The sequence below is a fragment of the Topomyia yanbarensis genome, chromosome 3 (assembly GCF_030247195.1).
Source record: "Topomyia yanbarensis strain Yona2022 chromosome 3, ASM3024719v1, whole genome shotgun sequence".
NCBI classification, from domain to species: domain Eukaryota; kingdom Metazoa; phylum Arthropoda; class Insecta; order Diptera; family Culicidae; genus Topomyia; species Topomyia yanbarensis.
In genome coordinates this window covers 175636672-175663338 of record NC_080672.1, presented here as the reverse complement: position 1 = coordinate 175663338, position 26667 = coordinate 175636672, and the positions used below count along the sequence as shown (strand labels likewise).

The window sequence follows — 26667 nt, the reverse complement described above, 5'->3', positions numbered from 1 at the left end:
GCGACTGAGAATATATGTTCGTGCATAAAAAGATTGAATAGTTTATTGACTGTAGGATACATAAATGTACTAGATGTGAAGGCGCTTAAACTCTGGGTAACCGTTTATCGAGTTTGTTTCATCGAAAACAATTTGCACTCCGGACAGCCGACTGTCGGGAGTGTTATAAAAAATATAAAATGGATCATAAACAATGAGTTTGAAAGTGGTATTGTGGACCATTCATAAATTATGTCACGCAAAGATTGCCCAATACTATCTAACTTTCTTTCATATTACCACGCTCTTTATCCCCCTTGTTTAGGAGCACAATACAACCGCTGCTCGCAAAAGTGTTCATGTTCTATGGAATTTTCTATATACATAGACAATCCTGCGCAAAACTGCTCCCCATCCCTATTATGTCACTATTTGTCATAGCTCTTCCCCTTAATAGCGTGCAGAATTTATAAATGGTCCTTTATAGGTATTATCACAAGCGTATGGAGATCCCGTACTTGAAATTTTCCACCTCGTTCGAGTAAACGTTGCGATATTACAATGAAGACGCGAAACAGGAAAAATATCGATGCTGCGTTCCTAAACGATATTAAAATCATGCACGAATCAAACACATCCCGCCTCAACATAGTACGTATTTATTTTTAGCTCAGTATATTTGACTGACCATTTAATGGACTAAAAGTAAACCGTTAAATATAATAAAATCTGTTCCTCGTGCTGAAATGATGGCCGCAAATTGATAATTGGTTTTGAATTGTTCTAGCGAATTGTCAATTCTAGCGAATTGTCAATCCTCAACATAATTCAAAAGTCATCATTCACTCAGGCAAGACCATGCGTATTCCCCACGCGCATTAAAGACCCAGTGGATTCGTTTCCTAGTTGGTCAAGTAAACACTAAACAAACAAATAAATTAGTTTGCTCAGTCTAAAGAAATGTCAGCTGGATTGGCATCAACCGGCGGATACGTGTTCCCTTATAAAACCATCAAATCAAAGAACATTCAAAATTACATGCGACAAAATATATGCAGTTCAGAATATAACGAAATGAAGGCAGCTTAATTATTTGTATAAAAAAAAGATCGGAAAAAAATACTTGCATAACTAAGGTGGTTCACTGCTGACGAATCACTTTATAAAAATAGGTGATAGGGGACGCGGACGAAAATTGCTGACCACCGCCGACCATTATATGCACTACCGCTTTTATCCAAAAACTGAAAAATTTGGAAAATTTGTTTAGCATTCAGCCTGGCGGATTTACGTTGAAGTTAAATCGTGGCAGGGTGCATTTTGGCTATCGTGCAATGTTCTGGATGCCTTATGCAGATGTTGGACAAAAAGTACAAAATTTCGTATGAAAGGATAGTCACCGCACAGTACCACCTCTTCATACAAAGTTATGACAAAATTATAAAAATTGGTTTATGTGGCTTAAATATCGTTTTTTACTAATTTTGGGTCACTGAATCCATTTCATTATCAGTTATCCATTATCAGTTTTGAAATTCCATAATTTCTTTTTTCGACTATTTTTATGCACACCCATGTGAAGGCGTAGGTCGTTCTAGGGTTAATATACATGTTAAAAATAGTAGCCAAGCACATTGGAAAGCAGAAAAAGTTTGACAAAACTAGCTAAGATCACTAATTTTACAGTAATTAGGCAATCCAGGAGACGTTTCTGATCAGCTGATTATTTCTTGTTTACTTATTCTGACGTTACTCCGAGGGGTGCGACGTCCGACAATATCGTTGATTCGATCCAACATCAAACGAATCGGACTAACAAAAGGTCTGTTCCAGTACCAGGACAAACTGGAAGTACTCCGGAGAAAATCGTTCCTGTACTCTCTTCTTCTCATTTTTCTTCTTCTGGTGGCAAACCGGAGTAAAAAGGAGCAAAGGTTTTTCGCTCCTGTTTACTCCGGAGTGGCTTCCGTGTACTGGAACAAACCTAAAGTTGTTTGTCGGACGAGTTTTTCTGTTCGCAGGAGTAGACTTGTTGACAGAACCCCCAGTTAAACTCATTCCGGAACCGGTTCGGATTTCGGAATGGAGCCATTACGGATTCCAAATCAAATGCAACAACCGATTCCGACTCAGAATCGGTTGTTGTATTTGATTTGGAATCCATACTGACTCCATTCAGGATTCCGAACCAAATTCCGAATGGTTTGACCGGGCCACCGCTGAATTGTCAAACAAACGTCTAATGGATTGCCTAATATCGAGGTGTATACAGATGTACACTTTTTTTTCTATGTGTGCATCAGCTGTCACTTTTTTCGGGCAAACAAGAAGAATGAAGAAGAAAACAGAAGCACGTGGTCTCATACTTCATTCTGATTGGTTAGTGATGTAAACATTTGCTCTTTTGCGATCCCGGACGCCATACTTATTTTTACCACGTGCTTACAAGCTTCGTTGCGATTGGTCGGTTTGTTGATTATGTGCTTCGCGGTCCTGGGCCGCCATGATTAATTTCACTAGCAACAAATCAACACACTCAAACTTGACGAATGTGAACACCTATACTATAATGCATCTCGGCCTAATATGATGTTGTTAAGGCATTCGTAAGAAGATTTATGAGCTACACGGTGCTCAACAAATTGTTTCTGAACGAAAAGCTCAAATCTTTAACACATTCAAGTTTGAAGTTCGAAGGTACGAACAATTCTTATGAATTTAATTGAACAGAAATCCTCGACATCACTTGCTTCAACGATATATTGAACATTCATTTTTCATCCGATTATTGTAATATATTGAGATAATTTTATTTAAACTGAGAGAAAAATAAAAAAAATATCTTTGAAAGCATTACAAGAAAATGATTTGTGGGGTTTTGTCACTCGTCGTGCCACTGTGCACCAGAATCTTGGTGACAGCGCTCTTCATGGCGGATCCAGTGCATTACAAAGAACCACAACCACTTAAGTAAACACTAGTGTGATGAATGTAAATAGCACTAGACTTGCATTTCCTCCTACTGTACTGCCCATAATCGCAAGTCAGTCTCATGTTCTATGGGATTCCCTATCTACATGAGACTGACTTGCGATTATAGGGAGTATATACGTGATTCAAATTTTCTGCGCAAGGCTACTTTCTGCACGATCTTCGGCTGCGGATCGACTAAAATGTTCGCTGATTTCGGATTGTAAAGAAGGGGAAAGAGAGTACAGATTTTCCAATAAATCACAGTACATGATAGAGAAATAACTGTCGGTATAGACGCGGAACCCTTCCTTACCTTTGCACCATAACCACAAGGAATTTCTTCTTGCATCAGAGCTATATATTCTGATTGCTGTTTGAACGTTTTCCATTTAGTGCAACACATTGTAAAAATCAGACTTTTTTCCTGGAATTGGCAACCTTTATTAGTATATCCTGAAAAATTTGCCGAATACAGGAAATGTCCACGGAAAGTACATAACCGAATTTTTATCAGCCTTACTCTGCATTACGACGGATCACATTTTCGAACGATTATGATTTGCACACAAATTCGCATGGCGGTATACAATAAAGTGGATGATGACGTTAAAAGTATCAATTGAACATGTTAGATATTCATGTGTTTATTTTCCTTTTGAACAGTACAACAGAAAATAATCCAATGTAAGAGAAAAAATGAAATGTAAGATTCGTAACGAAACTCTTGTTCTTAGTGCTTTATTTATACGAATGTCTCAGACTGTTTGTGATTTTTTCTCTTAAAATCCTTGCCTCATTCACGAATTTCAATCGCTCTATGTTTAGCTTTTGCCCTCCAAAAACTCTTAACAGCCTAATGTTTCTTACCCTCTTACGTCTTAAATAAAAATTACACACTTCAATGGTTATTTTTGACTGCGTTGTCTTCTGCCCCAATTTACATGTCGTATTGAGCGCAGCTTTTACACACAGAGAGGGAAACTTGGCATTACTTTTCCTCCTCCTTTTCATCCTTGTCTTCTGTCAAACCAGGCATCGCTTCATCATCAGAGTCCTCTTGATCATCATCGAGGTCGTCGAAGGAAAGTTTGTTTTCATTGGTTGATCGCAACATGTCCTCTAGTGATAATCCGTTGTCTCCTTTATCTATAATGAAAAAGTACAGTGTTACGCAGCCATGTCTTCTACAAGTTGTCGTTGTGAAATATTTTGGAAATTGTTCGCGTGGGATGTTTTTGCACTCGCCAAAGCCAGCTAGGCTGAAAAATTTACATTTTTTATCCTTCCGGCAGTCGCGCTAGTGCACTGAGTGCACGCTGCTCTGAAAATCTAGCGAAATTAGGCAATCCATGAGACATTTCTGATCAGCTGATTATTTCTTGTTTACCTCTTCTGACGTTACTCCGAGGGGTGCGACGTCCGACAATATCGTCGATTCGATCCAACATCAGACGAATCGGACTAGCGAAAGATGTTTGTCAGAGGATTTTTTCTGTTCGCAACAGTAGACTTGTTGGCAGAACCCATCGCTGAATTGTCAAACAAACGTCTAATAGATTGCCTAATCATCTTAGAGCAGCTGCGGCTGCTCGTTCAGTGAGCCATTTGTGCGACTTCCGGAAGGTTATAAACGTCATAAGCTCACAAACTTTCACGCTGCTACCTGAACAGGAAAGTCATATAGGGTTACTGTGCTCTAATTCATCTTAGCACCTCTATTCATCCCACCCATTTGATAACATCAGTTAGAGTAGTGTCTGCTATCTCTATATTTGACACACTATAGCTGTAAGTAGGGGTTTGCCCGCTACTCGGGTTCTTATTTGCCCGGCGTACCCTTCGTTTCAGGGCGGCCTAGGTGCCTCTACAGAATTTCGGATTTTCGTAACACAACAAACTAACGGAATACCAACAAATAAATTTAATTTTACCGTGTTTATTTTCCACTGTCACTCTCCTCCACTGTCCGTTTAACTGCTGCTGCTACTGGCGGGTTCCCTCCGGCCGGGACAACAACGGCCGTGTATTTGGATTGTTTCCGTCGGCTGCTCCGGCAGCGGTCCTTTTCGATTAGCTAGGGAGGTGAGCAAGGCTCTTTTGTTGGAACCTCCCAAGCGATAGGGCGACTAATCGCCGGGTCCACTCACTCCCCGTGAATGACCCTGGTAGATACCGCAGTAAACTACCTCAGGTGGATCCGTTGTCCTACCTGCTTCGCCCTCCTTTGCGATTAACTGTGGAGGAGAGCAATGCTCGTTCGGCTGATCCTCCACAGTGAGGGCGGCGTGGTATCACTGGGTCCTTTGTAGTTAGCCGGGGGAAGCGAGTGGCTCCTTTGCAATTAGCTTCCCTTCTCCGGCGACCCAAAACCACAAACTTACGCGCCCGAACCACGGGCCAGCACTTTCGACGGGAATCTACCGTCGCACACGCGCACTAAACTTTTCGTTACGGTGGCGGGAAACTGTCCCGAGAAAAAACAATCTTCTGGACGTCTGATCACTACCGTGGTTCGTCGCTTTCTTACTCGATGGCCGCCTTCCGCACTCCACTATCACCAACACCAAAAAAACGCACATCCCGCATAGCTGTCATCGCTATGGTACAGCATAGTCCGCACACTTTTCGCAGCGAGAGGAGAGCGGTTACCTGACTAAACCCTATGTTATTAATATACAAATATTTAACAAAAATTACTACACCTATCTGATCTAACAAAATCGTTCACAAACAAAAATATAAACAAAATTTAACGTAAAAAGCGAACGATCATATGGAACAGTGGTGAGCATAATTTTACGTAAACAATACACTCTACGGAGTGTATACGTAAAAAAAGGTATATTTCCACCCAGTGCTAAATTGTTACCCTGACGGGTTACAATCTCGCCCACACCGGGTGGAAAAAAATTGGCAACAATTTTTTCTAACCTAACACCTAATACCGATACAATAATAATGAACGAAATGAATAAATAAATAAATAAACAAAGAAAAACTAACTACACCTAATCATTTATTCCGCAATTTATAAATTTTCATCTCAAAAAAATAATCGACCGGATGTCCTCATTGGTGAAAAGTTTGCCTGTGTTGGGTCTGATAATACTGACAGCATACGCGAAGCGAGAGGCTATCAGCCACTGCCATCATTCGGCTATGGGTTGAATTCTAAATCCAATCCGAAAACAAGATCGGTAACAACTCGAAATTCCCAAAATTCTGCAAGTGGCATTGACAATTTTCAATGTTCCAACTTGCAGGGGAACGGTTGTCGACATTATTTTGTTCGTTTTTTTTTCGACTGTCCAAAAATGCCTCGTGTTCTTACGGTACCAGTACTACACGCCTGTGTTGGGGTTTCTATCCAAATACATTCATACAATTATCCCATTCATTCATCCTCAATCACTGGCCTACTCGATCATTCACATTCCGATAAGTACTTCGAATTGACCCCAAAACAATTTTATCTAATCATTCACTCGAAAATTCATTCACTCTGTTCGATTCCACACTCATACATTCACACATACAATACTGCTTAACACGTCATCGTTTCTTCCACTCACAGACATTCCGGACAAAAAGTTTGTATATTCGTCCCTTTTCGCCTCAAAACGCTTCGTACATAGCAAAAGAAACGTTTGAGAGGGACCAAAGAATGTCTTTCGCATAATTTAAAAATATCAAAATGATTCCCGCTGGAATCAAACGAACCATCCCAGGTTTAACCACAAAACCCAAAATTATGCGAAATAAAATTTTATTATTCGATTCGAAATCGAAGACGCGATGCGCTGTTTAACCCACATCCCTCTAACACCCATACCATCCTGATCCAAATCAGGCTACACCTGCATGATGCATAACCTTGGTGCGAACATCGGGGAATGTCAAAATTGATGATGCATTCGATATGATGAATGAATCAGCAAAATTGTAAATAAAAACAAAACAGTTCGCGAAATCGGCGTTCGCACTGTTTTTATACGCGATTTTATACCGTTTCCGCGAGTCTTCGGTATTTATTGCGGTCGGGAATTAGACGCGTGTATTTATTTGTGTCCCTATCGAAGAAGGGATAAGTGAATAAGCTTTTTTGTGTCCCAAACAAGGGAAAATAACAGGATTTAGTGCACCCGTAGGTGCGAGTGTTTCCCACGAAGAGGGATTTTGGAAAAATTTCATGTTGCCGAACACGGCAGAAAGTGTATTTAGGTGCGTTCGGGGACCACGGTGTAACATTTGTGTTTATTGAAGTGGATAATTCTATCCTTCCGTGGCCAAGACGGGTCCCCGACCATACATTAAGTGAGATAATTTGATTACCTCACTGCGTGAGTGGGGCGCTAAAGAACTTTGTTTCTGTTTGCCGAACACGGCAGGTAGTGTGTTTAGATGCGTCCGGTGCCCGGGAGAACGGCACGGTATAAGATTAGTGGTTTTTTTAGTGGAGTGTTCCATCCTACCGTAGTCGTCACCGGGGCCGGAGCATATATTTCGAGCGAGTGTTTGTTTACCACACTGCGCGAGTGTGGCTCAAAATAAGTGCATGAAGCTAATGAAGAAGCTTCCCGCGGCAGAGTTGGTCTTCCACGAATAAAATAGAGAAGACGGAGAAATGTTTGTTTTTTTTTTATTCGGACTAAAGTCCGTGTTGTTACCGTCGGGAACTGACGGCTGCTTTTGGAAAACTCCCAAGTGAGTACATAGTGAGCATACCGTCAGTCCACAGACGGCACGGAAAAGTTTTTATGCTGGTTTAAGGAGATTTGCTGGCCAAACTCCGAGGTTTTTACCTGCTAAATCCTCCAGCTCGTAGGAGGATACACCCTTTTTTGAGACAATTTTAGCCGGTAAGTATTGTGATCCAAGTTTAGCATTGTACGACTCGAGTGCATTCGACAACTTCATGTTTCGACGGTACACCATTTGTCCCGTTTCAAAAGGTTTGGAGAACTTTCGATGACGCAAGTTGTACTGACGTCGAATGCCCTCGCTTGCCTTTGCCAAATTTTTGATCACAATCTCCCGGATTTTGTCTATCTGTTGGTGTCTTGTTTCTAGGTCACCCTCACCGGAAATCCTGCTGAAGTCATCGGCAGATGCCATTTCACACCCGTGTATAATGAAATGAGGACTAAACCCAGTGGAGGAATGAACGGTAGTATTTAGGATGCGCTCCACATCGGTGATGTGGACATCCCAGTTGCGCTGCTCGGTTCGAGCATATGCCCGGATTGGGGTGTTTATCGAGCGATTTGTTCGCTCCACTGGGTTAGCCTGCGAATGATAGCGGGAATTCAGCCAATGTTTGATGTTGGTTTCTTTTATGAATTGACTGAACTCCTTCGAGGTGAAAGTGGAGGCATTGTCGCTTAGCAGAATTTCCGGGCTACCATGGCGATTGAACCACTGTTCGCGTAGTATCGTACAGAGTGATGTACTAGCGATTTTGCGAACGGGGGTTAACATGACGTACTTGCTGAAGACGTCGAGGACGACAAGCAACTGTTGATTGCCACGTTTGCTTTTTGGAAGAGGACCAATATAGTCCACAGAAACCATTCGCCATGGTGCATTAGTCGCACGCGACTTACCCATTTCGGGCTGGACTGGGACGAAAGGAGCTTTGATTTCCTTGCACGTCCCACATTCTCGAATAAACTTTCGTACTTCAGATCCCATACGAGGCCAGTAATATCGTAACTGCACTTCGTGGATCGTTTTATCGTATCCCACGTGAAGCAAATTTTCGTGGGTACGTTGAATCAAATCTTGACGGAACTCGGGTGCTGGGACGAGTTTCCAACTGAACCGCGAGTCGCACGGAACAACTTTCGAGTTGACATACTTAAAAAGTTGATCATTTTCTACTTTGAAGTCGGCATAGTCGTCAGGATTTTGGATAACTTTTGACTTCATGGAACAGTACCAGTCTGAGGTGGACAAAGCTGAAACGGCTGCTACGGCCCGGGATAGCGCATCAGGAACGACATTGTCCTTGCCTTTCCGGTGCTCAATAGACATGTCGTAGAGTTGCAATTCTAAACTCCAACGACTCAAACGTGAACTGGTTTTCCATTTAGTCTTCAGTATCCATGTAATCGCTGACGAATCAGTGACCAGTCGAAAATGATAACCTTCCAAGTAACCTCGGAAGTGTTCAACCGCCATTATCACCGCCAGACCTTCCTTTTCAGATGCATGATAGTTCCTTTGGGGAGTGGTCAGTTTGTGCGAAAAGTAAGCAACTACTTTCTCACCCTCGGGATACTCCTGCACCAGAACAGCAGCGACTGCTACGTCACTAGCGTCTGTCTGAAGAATGAATTCTTTGGAGAAGTCTGGTGGGACTAAAACTGGAGGAGTGACTAGAAGTTCCTTAATTTTAAGGAACGCGAGTTCTGTCTCGGAGTTCCAAACTAAGCTCTTGGTTTTCGTTTTGAGCAGATCGGTCAAGGGAGCAGTGACCTCACTGAACCGATCAATGAAACGGCGGTAATAACCGCACATCCCGAGGAAACGACGAAGTTTCGTCACGGTAACCGGTCTCTCGTAGTCGAGAATCGGCTGAATTTTGTCAGGATTGACCTTGAGTCCGTCCCGATTCAACAAATAACCAAGAAACTTTAGTTCGGGGACTCCAAAACGGGATTTTTCCAAATTGATGGTTAGATTGGCTCTTGCTAGACAATCGGCCACTGCTTTGAGCAACTGTATGTGATGCTCGAACGTTTCGCTTACCACGATGATGTCATCTAGGTAGACGAAAACGTAAGGTTCCCATTTACCTCGTCCTAGAACCTGGTCCATCAGTCGCGCCAGAGTAGCGGGGCTGTTGACGAGACCAAATGGTAGACGGGTAAATTGGAACATACCCCTGCCGGGAACACTGAAAGCGGTATATTTGCGACTATCCTTAGCCAGGGGTACCTGGAGAAAGGCCTCCTTCAAGTCTATGGTAGACAGGTACTTCGCCTTGGGTAAGCCGCCCAATATTCGCCCAGGGTGGGGCAGAGGGTATGCATCTCGTACAGTACGCTCATTGAGAGGCCTAGCGTCTAGACAAAGGCGAATTGAGTCGTCTGGTTTCGTGACCGCCACAATATTAAGCGACCAATTCGAATCAGACTCCTCGATAATTCCCATAGACCGCCATCGGTCAACTTCTTCCCAGACCTTAGACAGTTTCTTTGGGCTCATGTGATAAGGATATCGGCAAATGGGTGCCGCACCTTGGAATTCATCTTTGATGACAATCCTGTGCTCTGTGAATGAGGTTGGGTTTAGCTTTCCGGGCTCTACTGCCTGGAAACACTTCTTTACTTCTTCTACGCGCGCTAACTGTTCCGAAGTGAGTATCGACTCACGCGGTACTTCATCTTCTTCGTCGTCTTGCGATTCCTGACCTGAGTTCAACAGAGCACAGTTTTGTATCTCAGGAGAAATCCCAAAGGCGCGCCAAAAGTCCATACCTAGAATGGAGTTGACGGTCAGATGCTCTACTACAAGAGTGCATAGGACCTTTGTCAAATTTTGAAAAGTATACGGGAGATACGCTTGTCCAATGATTGGTAAGGATTGACCATTTGCAGAACGTAGTTCGAATGGTCGTTCCAACCTTTTCAATGGACTTTTCGAAAACTTTCGGTATAGCTTTTTAGTCATAATCGTGGCGTTACTACCACTGTCGAGCAAGGCTTTGAAGGATTTGCCGTACACTGCGACAATTGCAAATGGACGGTTATCGAACGGGTCGTCAAGGACGGTGGTTTCGACAGACAACGAATTATCATAGTCCTCATCACGAGCCGGTCGAAAACTGTCGTAAATCTGGGGGTTAATAATGAGTTGTTGTTTGGAGCGCTGTTTTACTGCCAACTGCGACTTCAGTTGGTTCTGATCCCGTTTTTTAGGCAGTAAGGGCAACGAGAAACATCAAAACCTTTAAATCCGCACACTATGCAGAAGACCCGCCTTGGTTTCCGGCATTCCTCATATTCGTGTCCTTTGTCGCCACAATTGTAGCAGACGCCGAGCACTGGAGGACGATGCTTTTCCACCAAATATTCTAGGCACATCATAGGTTTCTGCGGTGGTTCGATCGGTTTTTGATTGCTTCCCTCGAGATTCTTGCCATCCTGATTCCCTTGCTGTTTCTTTTTCTGGTTGTCAGGAGGCTTGTTTGAATCAAGACCTGCCGGTTTGGCATTCTTGCTCCAAAACGTTTTGGATTTTGCGTTGCCGTTATTCTGTCCACCTCTCTTTTCGTTTTGATTGTTTTGTTTTTGTTTGTTTTGTGGTGGATTATCAGAATAAGCAGCAACTTCCCGAGAAGAACCGAAAACTTTCTGATAAATCGGCGTCTTGGAGGCGTCGATCGATTTACCAAGACTCATCAATTCTGAAAGCGTGTTCACTGGCCTGAGGATTAGCATTTGTTTATAGTCGGCTTTCAGGTTCCGCTTGAGCACGTCGAGTTTTTCGCTCGGTGCCATTGGAACCGTCATAGCACGAAATATTTTTTCCATTTCCAGGAAGTATTCCTGGAAAGATTCGTTACGCATCTGCCGGCGCTGGAGAGCCTTCATTTTGAGCGTAGCATCAAGTTCAGGATGTACGAAATTTACCTTGAGCTCGCAAACAAGATGGTTCCAGTTAAACAACCGGTTTTGCGCACGCATAGCCTGATACCAGGTCAAAGCATTGCCAGTGAACAGATGCATCGCAGAATTGAAAAGTTCTTCTTCGCACATTTGTTCACACGCAGCGTAATTTGCTACGGTGTCCAAAAACTCATTAAGTCCAGTTCCTTCATCAGTTCCAGCATACTTCCGAATCTTCCAATCAGCGACGCGTTGCGGGTTTCGCGAGTAATTCCTGGGGGCCACCATCGATCCGTTTCCCGCATGGGTGGATATCGAAAAGTTCGGATATGATGGTCCCGCCAGCTGTTCGGTCAATTCAGGAACGTAAGGCTGGTTCTGAGTTTGGTACGGGGCTGTGAATCCAGTATTCTGTTTCGGTTTCTCGATAGGAAGTGATGGACATAGATTTTGTTGACCCGAGAATCCTCGCTTCAACACAAATTGATCGGGACTGGGCGCCAGTGTTGGGCGAGGAATCTCTGGTGCATCAAATGAATCGGGTACGTCCATCAAACGCAAATCTTCCAGATCGGTCTGCAGATCCTTCTCGGAAGCACTTTCCTTCTGATGTACTAGTGCCCGAAGTTCACTGACGGATTCACGAAGTGAGACAACTTCTTGAACTGTCTTTCTCAAAACTGACGAAATTGTTGTCAGTGAAGCAATCCCACCCATTAGCGTTTCAGTAGCTTTTGAAAAAGCATCAGACCCCTGAGACGCTAGGGCTCTATTATCGTCGGATTGCTGTCGCAATTGTCGAATCTCGTCCCTCATCTCGCACAAGACACGCAACAGGTCGTCTCCTACGAGCTGTTTGGAAAGAGATCCTTCGTTATCGGAAGGATTGGATCCCTGTGGAATTGCAGGTACGTCTGTACTCAGCAAATCTCCCAAAATTTCTCCATCCTCCCCTTCTTGGTTGTCGGGAGGAAGTGCTGCCTGTTCGTCACTGAAATGACTGGCATAAACTGCTAGAACTTCCTCCAGCAACCCCGAAATTTCCTGGTTGACCTCCCCTGCCGCATAATTTCGGATAACCTGGAGCCTAGACCCCAAATGAAGCAACCGTGTTCGGTAAATCTCCTTGTTTGGGCACCGGTACTGGAGATCTTCCTTGATTGTTAGTAATTTACCAAGGCAGATCTCCTTTTCTTCACCCACGTCACCCCGGAAATTGCGAACTAATTCCCTCCGAGACGACCGCTCATGCGACAAAATTCCCCGAAGACGCCGCTGCCGCTGGACACCCGAAAGATCCGAATCAGGAGAGATAAAAATGCTTCGAGATAGCAACTCAAAATCCAGCTCATCGAAATGCAAATGATCGACGCGCATGAACACACACTCTTGGTTGAATTTCTCCAACGCCATCATAACTTGCGCTATATTGGAAGAAATCACCAAAACACAAAGCATGTAAGTACTGACACGGTATTATTTTCGATTTTTCGCCCACTAACGATTCCCTTAAAATTTCAGGAAATCAAGCTGTTCCAAAAATGTCTCAAACCGGATTGAGAATTCAAGGCGATTGGCCACCGCAACCGAATAATAACACCAACCTTCAAACTACTCGTCCGGCAGACCAAACACAAACAACGCAATCCACAAATTCGGACAAAAAAAGAAAATGCAAAAATCAAAAAACAATACCAAAAATGTAAATAAATAAATAATACGACCGCGGAACAATATTGCGGAAGAAACCTCACCACTGTTCTACGAAAATCCTCTATTTAGTAGAAGCACCCCACACTCCGGAAGAAAAAAATATTTTCCAAAATTGGAAAATATTTTTTTCAGTGTGTTTTGCGCTGTGCGCCAAATGTAAGTAGGGGTTTGCCCGCTACTCGGGTTCTTATTTGCCCGGCGTACCCTTCGTTTCAGGGCGGCCTAGGTGCCTCTACAGAATTTCGGATTTTCGTAACACAACAAACTAACGGAATACCAACAAATAAATTTAATTTTACCGTGTTTATTTTCCACTGTCACTCTCCTCCACTGTCCGTTTAACTGCTGCTGCTACTGGCGGGTTCCCTCCGGCCGGGACAACAACGGCCGTGTATTTGGATTGTTTCCGTCGGCTGCTCCGGCAGCGGTCCTTTTCGATTAGCTAGGGAGGTGAGCAAGGCTCTTTTGTTGGAACCTCCCAAGCGATAGGGCGACTAATCGCCGGGTCCACTCACTCCCCGTGAATGACCCTGGTAGATACCGCAGTAAACTACCTCAGGTGGATCCGTTGTCCTACCTGCTTCGCCCTCCTTTGCGATTAACTGTGGAGGAGAGCAATGCTCGTTCGGCTGATCCTCCACAGTGAGGGCGGCGTGGTATCACTGGGTCCTTTGTAGTTAGCCGGGGGAAGCGAGTGGCTCCTTTGCAATTAGCTTCCCTTCTCCGGCGACCCAAAACCACAAACTTACGCGCCCGAACCACGGGCCAGCACTTTCGACGGGAATCTACCGTCGCACACGCGCACTAAACTTTTCGTTACGGTGGCGGGAAACTGTCCCGAGAAAAAACAATCTTCTGGACGTCTGATCACTACCGTGGTTCGTCGCTTTCTTACTCGATGGCCGCCTTCCGCACTCCACTATCACCAACACCAAAAAAACGCACATCCCGCATAGCTGTCATCGCTATGGTACAGCATAGTCCGCACACTTTTCGCAGCGAGAGGAGAGCGGTTACCTGACTAAACCCTATGTTATTAATATACAAATATTTAACAAAAATTACTACACCTATCTGATCTAACAAAATCGTTCACAAACAAAAATATAAACAAAATTTAACGTAAAAAGCGAACGATCATATGGAACAGTGGTGAGCATAATTTTACGTAAACAATACACTCTACGGAGTGTATACGTAAAAAAAGGTATATTTCCACCCAGTGCTAAATTGTTACCCTGACGGGTTACATAGCTCAAACAGTAGAATGAATTGGGGAGCGTTGTAATCGACTTTTCGCTTCGCTCTAACGCGAATATTTCACATTTTCCAAGATTTTTATTTATCTGCTTCTTAATCCATTATATCCTAGCGTATGAAATTTCATACGCAGAACTATCCATCGTTTAATGGTCTATCTGTCTTGAATCATATGAATAAAATTTATATAACATCTCCGTAAGATACTGGAGTTGTTGGCGATAGATCTTGAAGTTTACGAGTTTCGTGAAAACCTTTATTGAGGAATTACAAAATTCTGCGATAACGAAGAATATTTTAGGTTAGGGAGCTTTTATAATAAAAATAATGATTCAACTTACTATAGTAGCTTCGCTATCGCGCAACAATAATAGCGAGTTAAAGGATGTTAACTTGTAGGAACCTTGTGGATAATTTTAATTAGTTTTACGTTAGGCTTAGTAGTAATTTAGTTTTACCTGCCCTGCTTTTTAGCTTACACTTATAGGTTATGGTTCGCTACAGTTGCACATTGCATATGTTCTATTTAGGAAAATTTTAGGTTTAATTCAGTTAATACAGAAATTCATTGATAATTAGTTCTTACCACGTAGATTAGGAATCAACAGTACTGAAATCGTAATTATATATGAAATATTAGCTTTAAGTAGACAAAGTATTCTTAATTATATCTAAGTAGGAGCAACAACGTTTTATCTCTGGCTTCACGCACTAATGTTTTCGTTTTATTTCTCGTCGTCGTCCTCTCTAACCCTTTTCGCTGTGACCTTTACTAGTCTATCCTTCTGTCAGTCGGCGGGTAGGGCTAGCGGTCGCAGTCAACTCGAAGCAGGGGTGTGCATGGCGCGGTGATCGATGTTGCGCAACTAACACTCCCCCCTTCAATGCAGCGAAGATCCGCATGAGATGCATTCCTTCCTACGTCAACGTCGAGTACCGCAAGCTTGACTGTTGGTCGCTCATATATTCCGTTAGACGTTTGCAGTGTGGCCCACCTGACTTGCCCATCTGGTGAAACCTTGGTAGCAATCACCCGTCCCTTGGGCCAGCAATTGCGAGGAAGCCTTTCGTCGACGATGACTACAATGTCGTTGATCTCGATTGGCTTCACTTTCGTGAACCACTTTGTTCTGCGGGTCAGAGAAGGAAGGTAGTCACGGAGCCACTGCCGCCAGAACTGGTTTGCCATGGTTTGCGCTAGTCGCCAGTTCTGTTTCAAAAATTCAGGGTTGTCGTCGAAACAAGTCCATGGAGGCAGTCCATTAGACAATCCAAAGATGAAGTGGTTCGGTGTTAATACGGGAGATTGATCATCATCAAGTGGAATATCGGTCAGAGGTCGTGAGTTCACGATGCATTCCACGTCTATGAGTGTGCTCCTTAGACTTTCATCAGTTGGCAAACGATTTGGAAGCAGCTTACTCAGATTTTGTTTGACTGTGCGAATTAGCCTTTCCCATGCTCCTCCCATATGAGGAGACAGGGGAGGGATGAAACTCCACTTCGTGCGTGGCGTGGTAAACTCTGCTACAATCTTCTCGTGGCTCAGCTCGGCGAGTGCTGCTTTTAGTTCCTTGTTAGCTCCGACAAAGTTTGTACCACGGTCGCTATATATGGTGATTGGTGCTCCTCTCCGGGCGATTACGTTGCGTAGAGCCATAATGCATGAGTCAGCTGTGAGAGAATGTGCAACTTCTAAATGGATGGCACGTACGGTGAGGCAGGTTACGAGGACACCCCAGCGTTTCTCCGTTCGACGACCAATGCGTACTGTCATTGGACCGAAGTAGTCCACCCCGATGTGGCTGAAAGGGCGGCTGTAGGCTGCTAGGCGTGAGGCTGGTAGGTCGCTCATCATCGGCGCCCGCGGACGAGCGCGTTCATTTTTGCAGAACTGGCAGCTGTTGCGTACTGATTTGTAGAGGACCTTCAAACGGGGAATGTAGTAGCGTTGTTTCACCTCATTTATTATGGTCTCGTGATTTTGATGTAGAAACCTTTGATGAGCGTCCATCACCAGAAGTTTGGTTACGCTATGTTTTCGGGGTAGAATGATTGGATTAGCTACACTACTATCAATAAACTCACAAACGTTCGTTCGCCCGCGATTCCTTAGGATCCCCTTCTCATCTATGAACGGATGAAGACCAAAAAGCGGATTGCTTTTGCATATTTTGTTTTTCAAATGCTCTGGTTGTTTTGCGGACATAATTGCCATCTCCTCGCTGTAAACGCTTCTCTGGGCGATCTGGTATAAATAGCACTCGGCCTGGACTAACTCGTCGCTTGTGAGCGGTCCAGTGGATTTGGGAATATTGTGAATAGGACGCTGGAAGTTACTAATCGCTCTGAATACGTATGCTGTGGTTTTCATAAGAGCGCTCCATTGGCTAAATCTGTCTACATCGATAATCGGTTCGGGAACCTTAATGTGAAGTTGCAGGTGTGGACGTAACTCTGTGTCGGTAGCTCCAAATGATGGCAATCTGGGTGGCCACTCTTCTTTTGATTTCCATAGAAAATCAAGTCCGCGGAACCATCGACTAGAGTTGCTTAGGTCCGGAGTGCTTTTCCACTTAGTTCCATCATCTGCTACGTTTAGTTTCGTCGGGACCCATCGCCATTCTGGTAGATTGGTCGTTTCAAGGATTTCACTAATTCGCGCTCCGACGTATTAGCTGTACCGTCGATGATCCGAATAGAGCCAACACATGACATCTCTGGAGTCTGTCCAGAAGTAGCGTTGCTGGGCTTTTATAGAGAGAGACCCCATAATTGTATCCGCCAGTCTTACTCCAATAACGGCTGCTTGTAGTTCGGACCGGGGTATTGATAGAAATTTTAGTGGTGCAACCCTGGTTTTTGCCGCAACTAGTGCGCATTCAACTGTGTTCCCTTCTTGGAAGCGTAGGTAGACAACTGCTGCAAATCCATTCTCACTCGCGTCTACAAATGTATGAATTTCAACGAGGTTACTTTTTTTACTGATGTAGTAGTCCGGAAGCATCGGGGTATTTTAATATCGGATACTCAAGGTAGGATCTGCAACCATTTGAGCCATTTTTGAAAATGAGAGTCGTGGATTTGCTCATCCCAGTCGATGCTCTCCAGATTTCTTGTAAAAGGATACGGAGGAACATCATGTAGTGGCTGATCAGGCCGAGCGGGTCAAAGACCATCATCAACGTGCGTAAGACCTCACGCTTCGTCGGTCGCTTTTTTCCGGATAGTAGGTCGGGATCGTGTCTGGTAGACAGCTTGTACGTAAAACAATCTGCGGTAGTATCCCACCACATCCCAAGAGCTTTCTCGGTTGTGTTTGCTTCTCCAATGCTCATGCTTTTTTCTGCAGTTTCTTGTCCTTGTAAAGCAGCAACGACTGCCGGTGAATTTGAGACCCAGTTTCGCATCTCAAAGCCTCCTGATTCGTGTATATTTTTTACCCCAGCTGCTAGTTGTACTGCTTTCTCCTCCGTTTCTGCACTGATCAGCATGTCATCAACGTAGTGCTGGTGAACGATAGCGTGAACGGCATCCGGGTCTTCGTGCTCGAATTTCCTTGCGTGGGCGTTTTTAACAAACTGTGCTGTACTGGGGGAGCAGCACGCCCCGAACGACATGACCTGCATAACATACGTGCTGGGATTTTTGTCAGCTACCTTCTCCTTCCACAGAAAACGTTGATAGTGCTGATCCGCAGGTCTCATCCGGACTTGATGATACATTTCCCGGATGTCCCCGGAAACCGCCACACGGAACTCACGAAATTGAATCAGGACGGACATTAAAGACGTTAGCTGATCGGGTCCCTTGAGAAGTACGGAATTCAATGAGACTCCGTATGAAGTAGCGGCCGCGTCCCAGACGAGTCTTATTTTGCCGGGTTTGTTAGGGTTCACTACCGGAAACATCGGAAGGTACCAAACTCGTTCACGAGATGTCTTTAGTTCCTCTTCAGTAAGTTTCCTAATATAGCCTTTGCCTAGGTAGTCGTTAATTTTTGAGGTCAGTTCCTGAGCTAGGTTATCATCCCTCTGCATCCGCCGATCGAGGCATTCCCATCGCCTTAGCGCCATTGCCCTGCTGTCCGGGAGTCTGACGTTATCGTATCGCCATAGAAGGCCGGACTCGTAACGACCGTTCGTATATCTGGTCAACGATTGCAGCAGCTCGTTAGCTCTTTGATCGTCGTTGGATAGTAGCAGTTTGTTTGGTTTACTAATTCCAAGACTATCGAGCGAGAAATACCGTTTCATGGCTTCGTGCAGTACCTCGTCTGATGTCATCTCGCATTGACATAATTGAAGGCTGTGATGATTGATTTGGCTGGTGCCATTTCTCGCGCTGGAGCAGCATCCATAAATCGTCCACCCTAGCCGAGTTTTGACTGCTATGGGTTCATTCGGCTTACCTTCACGGTAGTTCATCACGTTTCCCAAGCTGGCGTGATCGAGCCCAATGAGAAGTCGGGGACTGACTTCCTGGTACGATTCCACCGGCAAACCCACCAGATGTCGGTACTTTGCTAGCATCTCCGGCATCAGTAACGTCTGCGGCCGAAGCCCTAGACTTCCGACTGAGTGTACTTCGCGAAGCGAAAGCTTCTTAGAGGGATTTGTGACGCTTGAAATCTGGAAGTTTACTTTCTGAGACAGATCTTCCGTTCTGTTAGCGCCACCGGTCCATCGCAGGCATAGTACTCCCAATTCGTCAGCTAAACTCTGCTCCATCAGCGAGAGTTCAGATCCGTCGTCTATAAAGGCATAGGTTCGTACCATCTTTGATGGACCATACAGGAGAACTGGTACGATTCTGAACAGGATCTCGGATTGCCCTTGGTGAACGTTACAACTGGTGCTGGTAGCTTGATTCATTTGAGTTTGTGGAGCTGCTCTGGCCGGGGTGGAGGATGATGTCGACGAGTGCTTTCCTTCATCGTGTAGAAGAGGATGGTGCAAGTATGAGCAGCCGTCGGTACCGCACACCCTTTTCTGTTTGCACGGGCCATTGTGCTTTCGTAAGCACTTCCGACAAACTTTACACTCCCGCACTACTGCCCACTTTGAATCATAGCTAAGCTCCTTGAATCGTTTGCACTGTGCGAGCGTTAAACAGATTCCTTTGCATCCGACGCATACTTTGCCTGACTCCTTTGGAGTAAAAGTTCTGCTCACCATTGGGGCGTTCGAAAGTTTTCGGTGTGACTGACAGTCCTCTTCTGCATGAAGATTCAAAAAACCATCTCTTTTTGCTGTCCTATGTCGACTATCACCGCCGGTCAGGATTGAAACGGTGCTGGCATCCTCAGCAACGAAGCGTAGCCACATACTGAAATCCTGGAGATTTGGGTTAGGGTTGTTCCGGGAGTTTCTTGCCCAGTCCAGCTTTAACGTCGGTGGCAACCTTTCCACCAACTCGTACCTCAAGGACGCATTGTACATGAAATCTCCTATCTCGCAGGCTTCTACCGTTGCAACTAGGATTTTCAATGACAGGCGATGGCAATGAACGGATCTTCCAGACGATTGTTTGTATGATTGTTTCCGGTCGTCCATATAGCATCTTCAGGGTGGACATTATTCCGTGCACGTTCGATGGGTGTAGCAGGCGGCACTTTACTGCTTCCAACGCCTTTCCTTTGAGGCATTTCCGCAGCCTGAGCATGTTTTCTTCGTTCGAAAATCCGCAAAGCTGAGTCGAAGAATTGAAAATCGAAAAGAAGAGCGGCCAGTCTTCTGGATTCCCACCGAAGTCTGGTAGGTCTTTTGATACGGCCTGCCTAGCGGCTAGCTGGCTTCGATTCAGCGTATATGTGAAGTCCTCGTTGTCCATCCCAATTGCGGGGGGTATGATTCTTTGCCGCGATTGAGGTACTGGAGTAGATCCTTGTCCGGGGACGAAATCTAAACCATCCGTAAACGTTTCGGTCTCCCTCCGATTCAGACGCACATTGGAGCGGCAGTTTGGATAGCTCTGTGCTCTCGGTTGATTTCGAATTGATTCTTCGCGAAGGTTCGACGGAGGAACTGGTCGTTCGAACGTTCTGTCTTGGGCTATAGGGGGTTTAATCATTGCTGATCTCTGTGCCTACGCTTCGGAGATAGTTACCCGTTGCTCTAAAGCTCTGGGGTTCGTCAGACCACGTTCAGCAACCGAAAGGCCCACGTGCATGTTACCTTGAGGGTTTCGGGGGTTTCCCATTGGGTCTGCAACCGCAGTCGGAGCTCTACGCTCTATAGTCAGTAGCTCGTTGACTAGTCGTGCTACATGATCAATGTGTTCTTGCCGCGGCTCTTGCAGAGGATCTTTCTGCCTTTGGGGTACCTGAGATTTGCGGGATACATGTTCGTCCTCCGGGTCTACGTCAACAAGGCCTGAGTCATCACCGCAATTTTCCGTGTCTTCTATCCACTGCTGTACTTTGGTCGCATTATCTAGTATAGAATCCGGATTGCTCACCTGAGATGAGTTCTCGCTCTCCAGATCTCTCAGTAGACTATACTTCTGCTCCAGATACTTCAACTGACATTTCCGCTCCTCCTCAAGCTTCTGCAGCTGTAGCTCGATTTTCCTTCTATCGCTGCGTTTACTTGATTTCCCGGTCGATTTTGCCGAAACGGTGACGTCAGGCGGTAGACTTTGCTTCGAATGATTCTCACTGATCTCCTTCGTCTCAAGGGCACCTTTCGGTACCGGGATTGCGGTGTTTGTTTTGATTTTAAGCACGCTTGCACATCCAGGGCACGACCAGTTTATTTCTTCAACTGACTGGCTCACTTCGACGCACGAGAAATGGTACCAAAAATCGCATACGTCACACTGTACCATTCTATGGTTTTCGGGCTCATCGCATAATCGGCAGCTATTAATTCGGCTCCTGCGAACGCGGCGCGGGGGGTTTCGCCTAACATAGCTGTGTTTTATCTTGACATAGGCCGCCTTCATATTCGTTTTGTTCGGCGCTCTAATTTGCACTTTAGGAATGGCTCCTTTTCCAACACACTTCTTTTTGGTGACGATCGTTCCGGATGGTACAAGAACTTCAACAGCCGTCTGAGACCCATTTTGGGATTGGACTACCTTTTTCGGTACTGACGACACCAGCTGAGATCTAGAATCGGCCTGGGCGTCATTCTCCAACTGACTAGGCGTCTCCGGGTGAACCGGATTGTTAACGTTGTTCTTAGTCGTACCGCTGGCACGAGTTGTACTACCTTCCGCACTGATAGATCGTCGCATTTCAAAACGCAGTGTGACTGCTCGCCACTCCTTCGATATAAATTTTGTAAATTTGTTGGCGATAGATCTTGAAGTTTACGAGTTTCGTGAAAACCTTTATTGAGGAATTACAAAATTCTGCGATAACGAAGAATATTTTAGGTTAGGGAGCTTTTACAATAAAAATAATGATTCAACTTACTATAGTAGCTTCGCTATCGCCCAACAATAATAGCGAGTTAAAGGATGTTAACTTGTAGGAACCTTGTGGATAATTTTAATTAGTTTTACGTTAGGCTTAGTAGTAATTTAGTTTTACCTGCCCTGCTTTTTAGCTTACACTTATAGGTTATGGTTCGCTACAGTTGCACATTGCTGTATGTTCTATTTAGGAAAATTTTAGGTTTAATTCAGTTAATACAGAAATTCATTGATAATTAGTTCTTACCACGTAGATTAGGAATCAACAGTACTGAAACCGTAATTATATATGAAATATTAGCTTTAAGTAGACAAAGTATTCTTAATTATATCTAAGTAGGAGCAACAACGTTTTATCTCTGGCTTCACGCACTAATGTTTTCGTTTTATTTCTCGTCGTCGTCCTCTCTAACCCTTTTCGCTGTGACCTTTACTAGTCGATCCTTCTGTCAGTCGGCGGGTAGGGCTAGCGGTCGCAGCCAACTCGAAGCAGGGGTGTGCATGGCGCGGTGATCGATGTTGCGAACTAACAGGAGTAGTCGTTTGTGGCCAATCAATTCCTCCACTGTTACTCGACATTCTCCTCTTCAACCAATCTGAAAAGAGACTTTCATGTCCGGAAGGAACGTCGAAAGCTCAGTTCGAAAGGCTTTGAAGTCGGAGATCATCACTGTTATAGTCGGAGGTGATTGCGTTTTCTTCTCATTGGCATTATGCGCAATGCGAGGAAATTTAGAAATTTCATCAGCATCACATTCGGATAGAACATCAAATGAGTTGCTGCAGTCAATTGGATTTTCGGGTGGAGAAGATACCCTTTTCCGTTTAGCTTTAAGTTTTGGCACACGGCCTTTTTGGGAGGATACAGGCATGTTGGAAAAAATAAAATATTTCTTTAGGCTGAATTGTTCTTGAAGAATAATATGAACCGTTAATTTCTGTAAGGAAGTGAAAGGTAACATAAACAAAACAAGGTATTTTGCTTATGTGCCTTTATAATAATATATTATTTCGCGAACAGTCAGGTTTCAAAATCGGCTTATTTAAGGTGTATACAAAGCATTGTTAGTCTTTATTTGAAGTAAGTATTAACCGGAATTGTTTACGTTTTATTTATGTGCCCATTTATAATATTCTCGCCGAAATGAGAAAGGTACAATTGCACCACCTGGTAGATTAAAACAGGTTTTTAGAATAACATTCCGCATCAAAGTAGTCCAAAATTTACTGTAATAAAACTTTTTTGTCAAATTACCGGACAAAAAATTAGAAAGGCTCACGTGAACATCGCGAGTGGGGGGTAAGGGTGCATAGATCGTTCGCGCTCGTTCACGGAGGGGGATAAAAAATAGAGATGCACCGAATATTCGGGCCGCAACCAGCCGATTTTGATTTAAGCCGAATATACGGTACGCCGAATAATAAAAACCGACTTTCGGCCGAATATGATAAGTAATGGTCTAATATTCATGAAATATTTAAACGAAACAAAATAAAAGATAATGCATAGGTATATACAAAATACTAGAGATGCACCGAATATTCGGGCCGAATACCAGCCGATTTTAACTTAAGCCGAATATACGGTACGCTGAATAATTAAACATTAAGGCTCAAGTTACCTCAAGGCTTGGTAGTATGCGTAAGAAAAATTGTGTTCAGCTTTGCCACCAGATTATCCATTTAAACCTTTTCAAAACTCCAAAAGAAAAATATCAGTCGATTTATTAGATCATCACGATTCAATTCATGCAAAATACCTGCTGGAAAAACCATCGGCTTAGCTGGATGGTGCTTTTGAAAAAGTGGCTGTGATTTTTTATCACACTACCACACCGAGCTGGGGTACGCAACACAACTGCGCAATGAAAAAACCACAGCCACTTTTTCAAAGGCACCATTTAGCCAAGCCGATGGTTTTTCCAGCAGGTATTTTGCATGAATTGAATCGTGATGATCTAATAAATCGACTGATATTCTTCTTTTAGAGTTTTAAAAAGGTTTAAATGGATAATCCGGTGGCAAAGCTGAACACAAATTTTCCTACGCACACTACCAAGCGTTCAATTCTAACACATGCTTAAAAAAGGTAACTTGAACCTTAAATATTCGGTATTTGGCTGAAAGCCGAATAGTACTATTCGGTGCATCTCTAATAAAAAAACACGGTATTTTTCATACTATGTTGCGTTTCGGCTTCGCCTCATCAGAAACCGACACTAACGTATTGTCGGAATAGATTAGCGCCGGCTTGACGCAAATCCCTTAAAACTTTGATATGAGTCGTTTGATTGAAACACATAGTGTGTTTTAGTTTTAAGGGATTTGCGTCAAGCCGGCGCTAATCTATTCCGACAATACGTTAGTGTCGGTTTCTGATGAGGCGAAGCAGAAAAACACCACATAGTATGAAATAAGGATTTGTGCCCTCCTGTACAAAGACTGGTTTTTACCAACAAATTTTTACCCTAGTGAGAAAAATTTTTGGTTTTTTACCAAATTTTCCTCCTTAGGGTGAAATATAGCATAACGGTATTTTTATTCACGTGGTATATGTACGGCCCTAATGGATCAAAGTGGATTTTCAAAAAGTTTGTTTGTTCCTCTTATCGATACACTACCTTTGATCGCGAGTCAGTCCCATAAAGATAGGAAATTCCATAGAAAATGGGACAAATATGCGATCATGGGTAGTACATTGCCTGAGCAATATAGCAATACGGAAAATTGAGCGAGTAACTGTGCATCTCCGGAGTTACCTCGCCGAAAACATCTTTTTGCGGTATACATGACAACTCAAAATCTACTGGATCAATTGTTTTGCAATACTACACAGAACTTCTTCACATTATTCCCCAGGTAATAAGGGTAAAGCTTGCGGCTTTTATTCTGCTTGATTTTTAATTTTTGGTTGCACTTAGAAGCCAAAAATTCGGGTAATGTATTTTTGTAAATATGCTAATATTTTTGTAAAACGCTCCTGTAGTAACCTGATCAAAGATGTGGAGAATTGCACAGCGATTAGTTCAGGAAATTTTGAGTTGTGATGTACAGCGTATTTCTGAAGTTTCACTGTCACCCACCCAATTTTCAATATTTTGAAAATGAATGAATGAATGAAAATTTGAAAAATTCTTTATAGCCAAGAAATTGTTTGTGGACCATTTTTTCACCGAAAATTCATCACTACCCCCCAAGAAAAAATCTAACATAAAAAAACGCAAAATAACGTGGTTTACTCACTGTTTTCATCGTCGGAACCTTCATCCTTCCATCGGTTGAAGTCTACTTTGAGCCAATGCGGTTTGTTCTTATCATTGGTCAGCTTTGGCCAGTAGGATGCATTTGTGTCCGCCTTGGATATGACAAACTCGATACACCGGCTGGTGTTTTTACTGACCACTTTATCGGGATTGATTTTACTGTAGAAGTTGATCGTCACCTCGAGATTCTTTTTCTCTGGCAAACCTACACCTTTAAAGTACATAGAGTCCTCTGTAAACCTAAATAAATGGTTAGTTTCCGAAGTAAACAGATCACAGGTTACTTACTTAAAAGTAGGATCGAGGCACTCTACATTTAACGTCAAGTAAATAACGTCATTTCGCTGGGCCCAGATTGCAGGTGGTGGCACACTAGAAATAATCGTAGGTCAATCACCGATTAAAATCATCAGCTTACTCCTGTTTGGCGAACAAAATGCCCTTTTCGAGATTGTTCTAGACCATTTATATTGTAAATAAAGGTTATGAAGTCATCATGGCAACGGTTGGAAGGAGGGAATCGTATCTACATGGAGACATAATATCGACAACTTCTTGAATATTTTCCATAGCACTCCGAAAAATGAATCTCATAAGATTGAAGTACTATAGCGAATGAAAATCTCTAGATTGAGCGAAAAAATCATCCTAATTTGCCGACAAAGATCGATAAAAAATGGACGCCGGAAAACACGCGAGTTCCTTTCGCCCAAGAAATCGTTGTTCTAAAGTGAAACTATCATTTCCAATGTATTTATACTTACGAAACATCCGTCGACATTTTTATATCAATTATTCAATTCAGCAGTGATATAATAATTGATTTTGTCCAGTTTTCTAGCTTCACGCTGAAATCAATCAATCGAGGGTGTAACGCGAAATATTCCACTGCCTTCTTTGAGTTCTTCTTTTTATTTTCTTTTTTCGACGGACTTGGTACAAATTTGTGGGAAATTTCACCCACTGATAAAAAACAGCAGGATCAGAGTAAAGTAAATTCAAGACGAATACAGGTGGGCACATTTTTCTATGTAAGTGCACACTAAAATAATCTACAGGATAAAACCATATCTCGCCAAACATATGATTACGGCCTAAAAGCCAACTGTCAAAATCCACTTTGAATGGAAATTCCGGACAAACCGTTACGCGCCAATCACAAATGTTTATAGTAACCGAAAGAGAACAGTTTTCTCTTTCATAAACTGTTGTGAACTTTGTTCGCCTAGTAACGGTTTGTCCGGAATTTCCATTCAAAGTGGATTTTGACAGTTGGCTTTTAGGCCGTAATCATATGTTTGTCGAGATATGCAATTAAACCACTGAGAACTGACATACAAGTAATATTTTCAACTTGTGTAAGAAATTAAACTGTTGCTTTGAAATGAGAACTGCAAGTAGCAACTTGCCACTGGTCGGCGCTTCGATCAGCAGCAATCGCTATACGG

The 26667-nt window shown here is 43.5% G+C and overlaps 1 protein-coding gene across 1 annotated transcript; it reads right to left on the bottom strand.

Annotated features, from left to right (window-relative positions):
* Positions 1 to 3571: 3571 nt before the first annotated feature.
* On the bottom strand, positions 3572 to 26138 carry LOC131688867 (uncharacterized protein CG16817). Its single transcript, XM_058973451.1, has 4 exons — positions 25984 to 26138; positions 25508 to 25591; positions 25200 to 25459; positions 3572 to 4098 (listed from the first exon to the last, which is right to left on the bottom strand). The coding sequence occupies exons 1-4, from the start codon at positions 25998 to 26000 to the stop codon at positions 3941 to 3943; spliced, it is 519 nt and encodes a 172-aa protein (XP_058829434.1). The 5' UTR covers positions 26001 to 26138; the 3' UTR covers positions 3572 to 3940.
* Positions 26139 to 26667: the final 529 nt, after the last annotated feature.

Bases quoted from the DNA above. Each gene is read 5' to 3' on its own strand.
- LOC131688867 (XM_058973451.1), bottom strand. The intron at 25,460-25,507 runs GTAAGTAACCTG...CCATTTATTTAG, and splicing joins TGCCTCGATCCTACTTTTAA to GTTTACAGAGGACTCTATGT. The intron at 4,099-25,199 runs GTGAGTAAACCA...TTTTCATTATAG, and splicing joins AGGTTCCGACGATGAAAACA to ATAAAGGAGACAACGGATTA.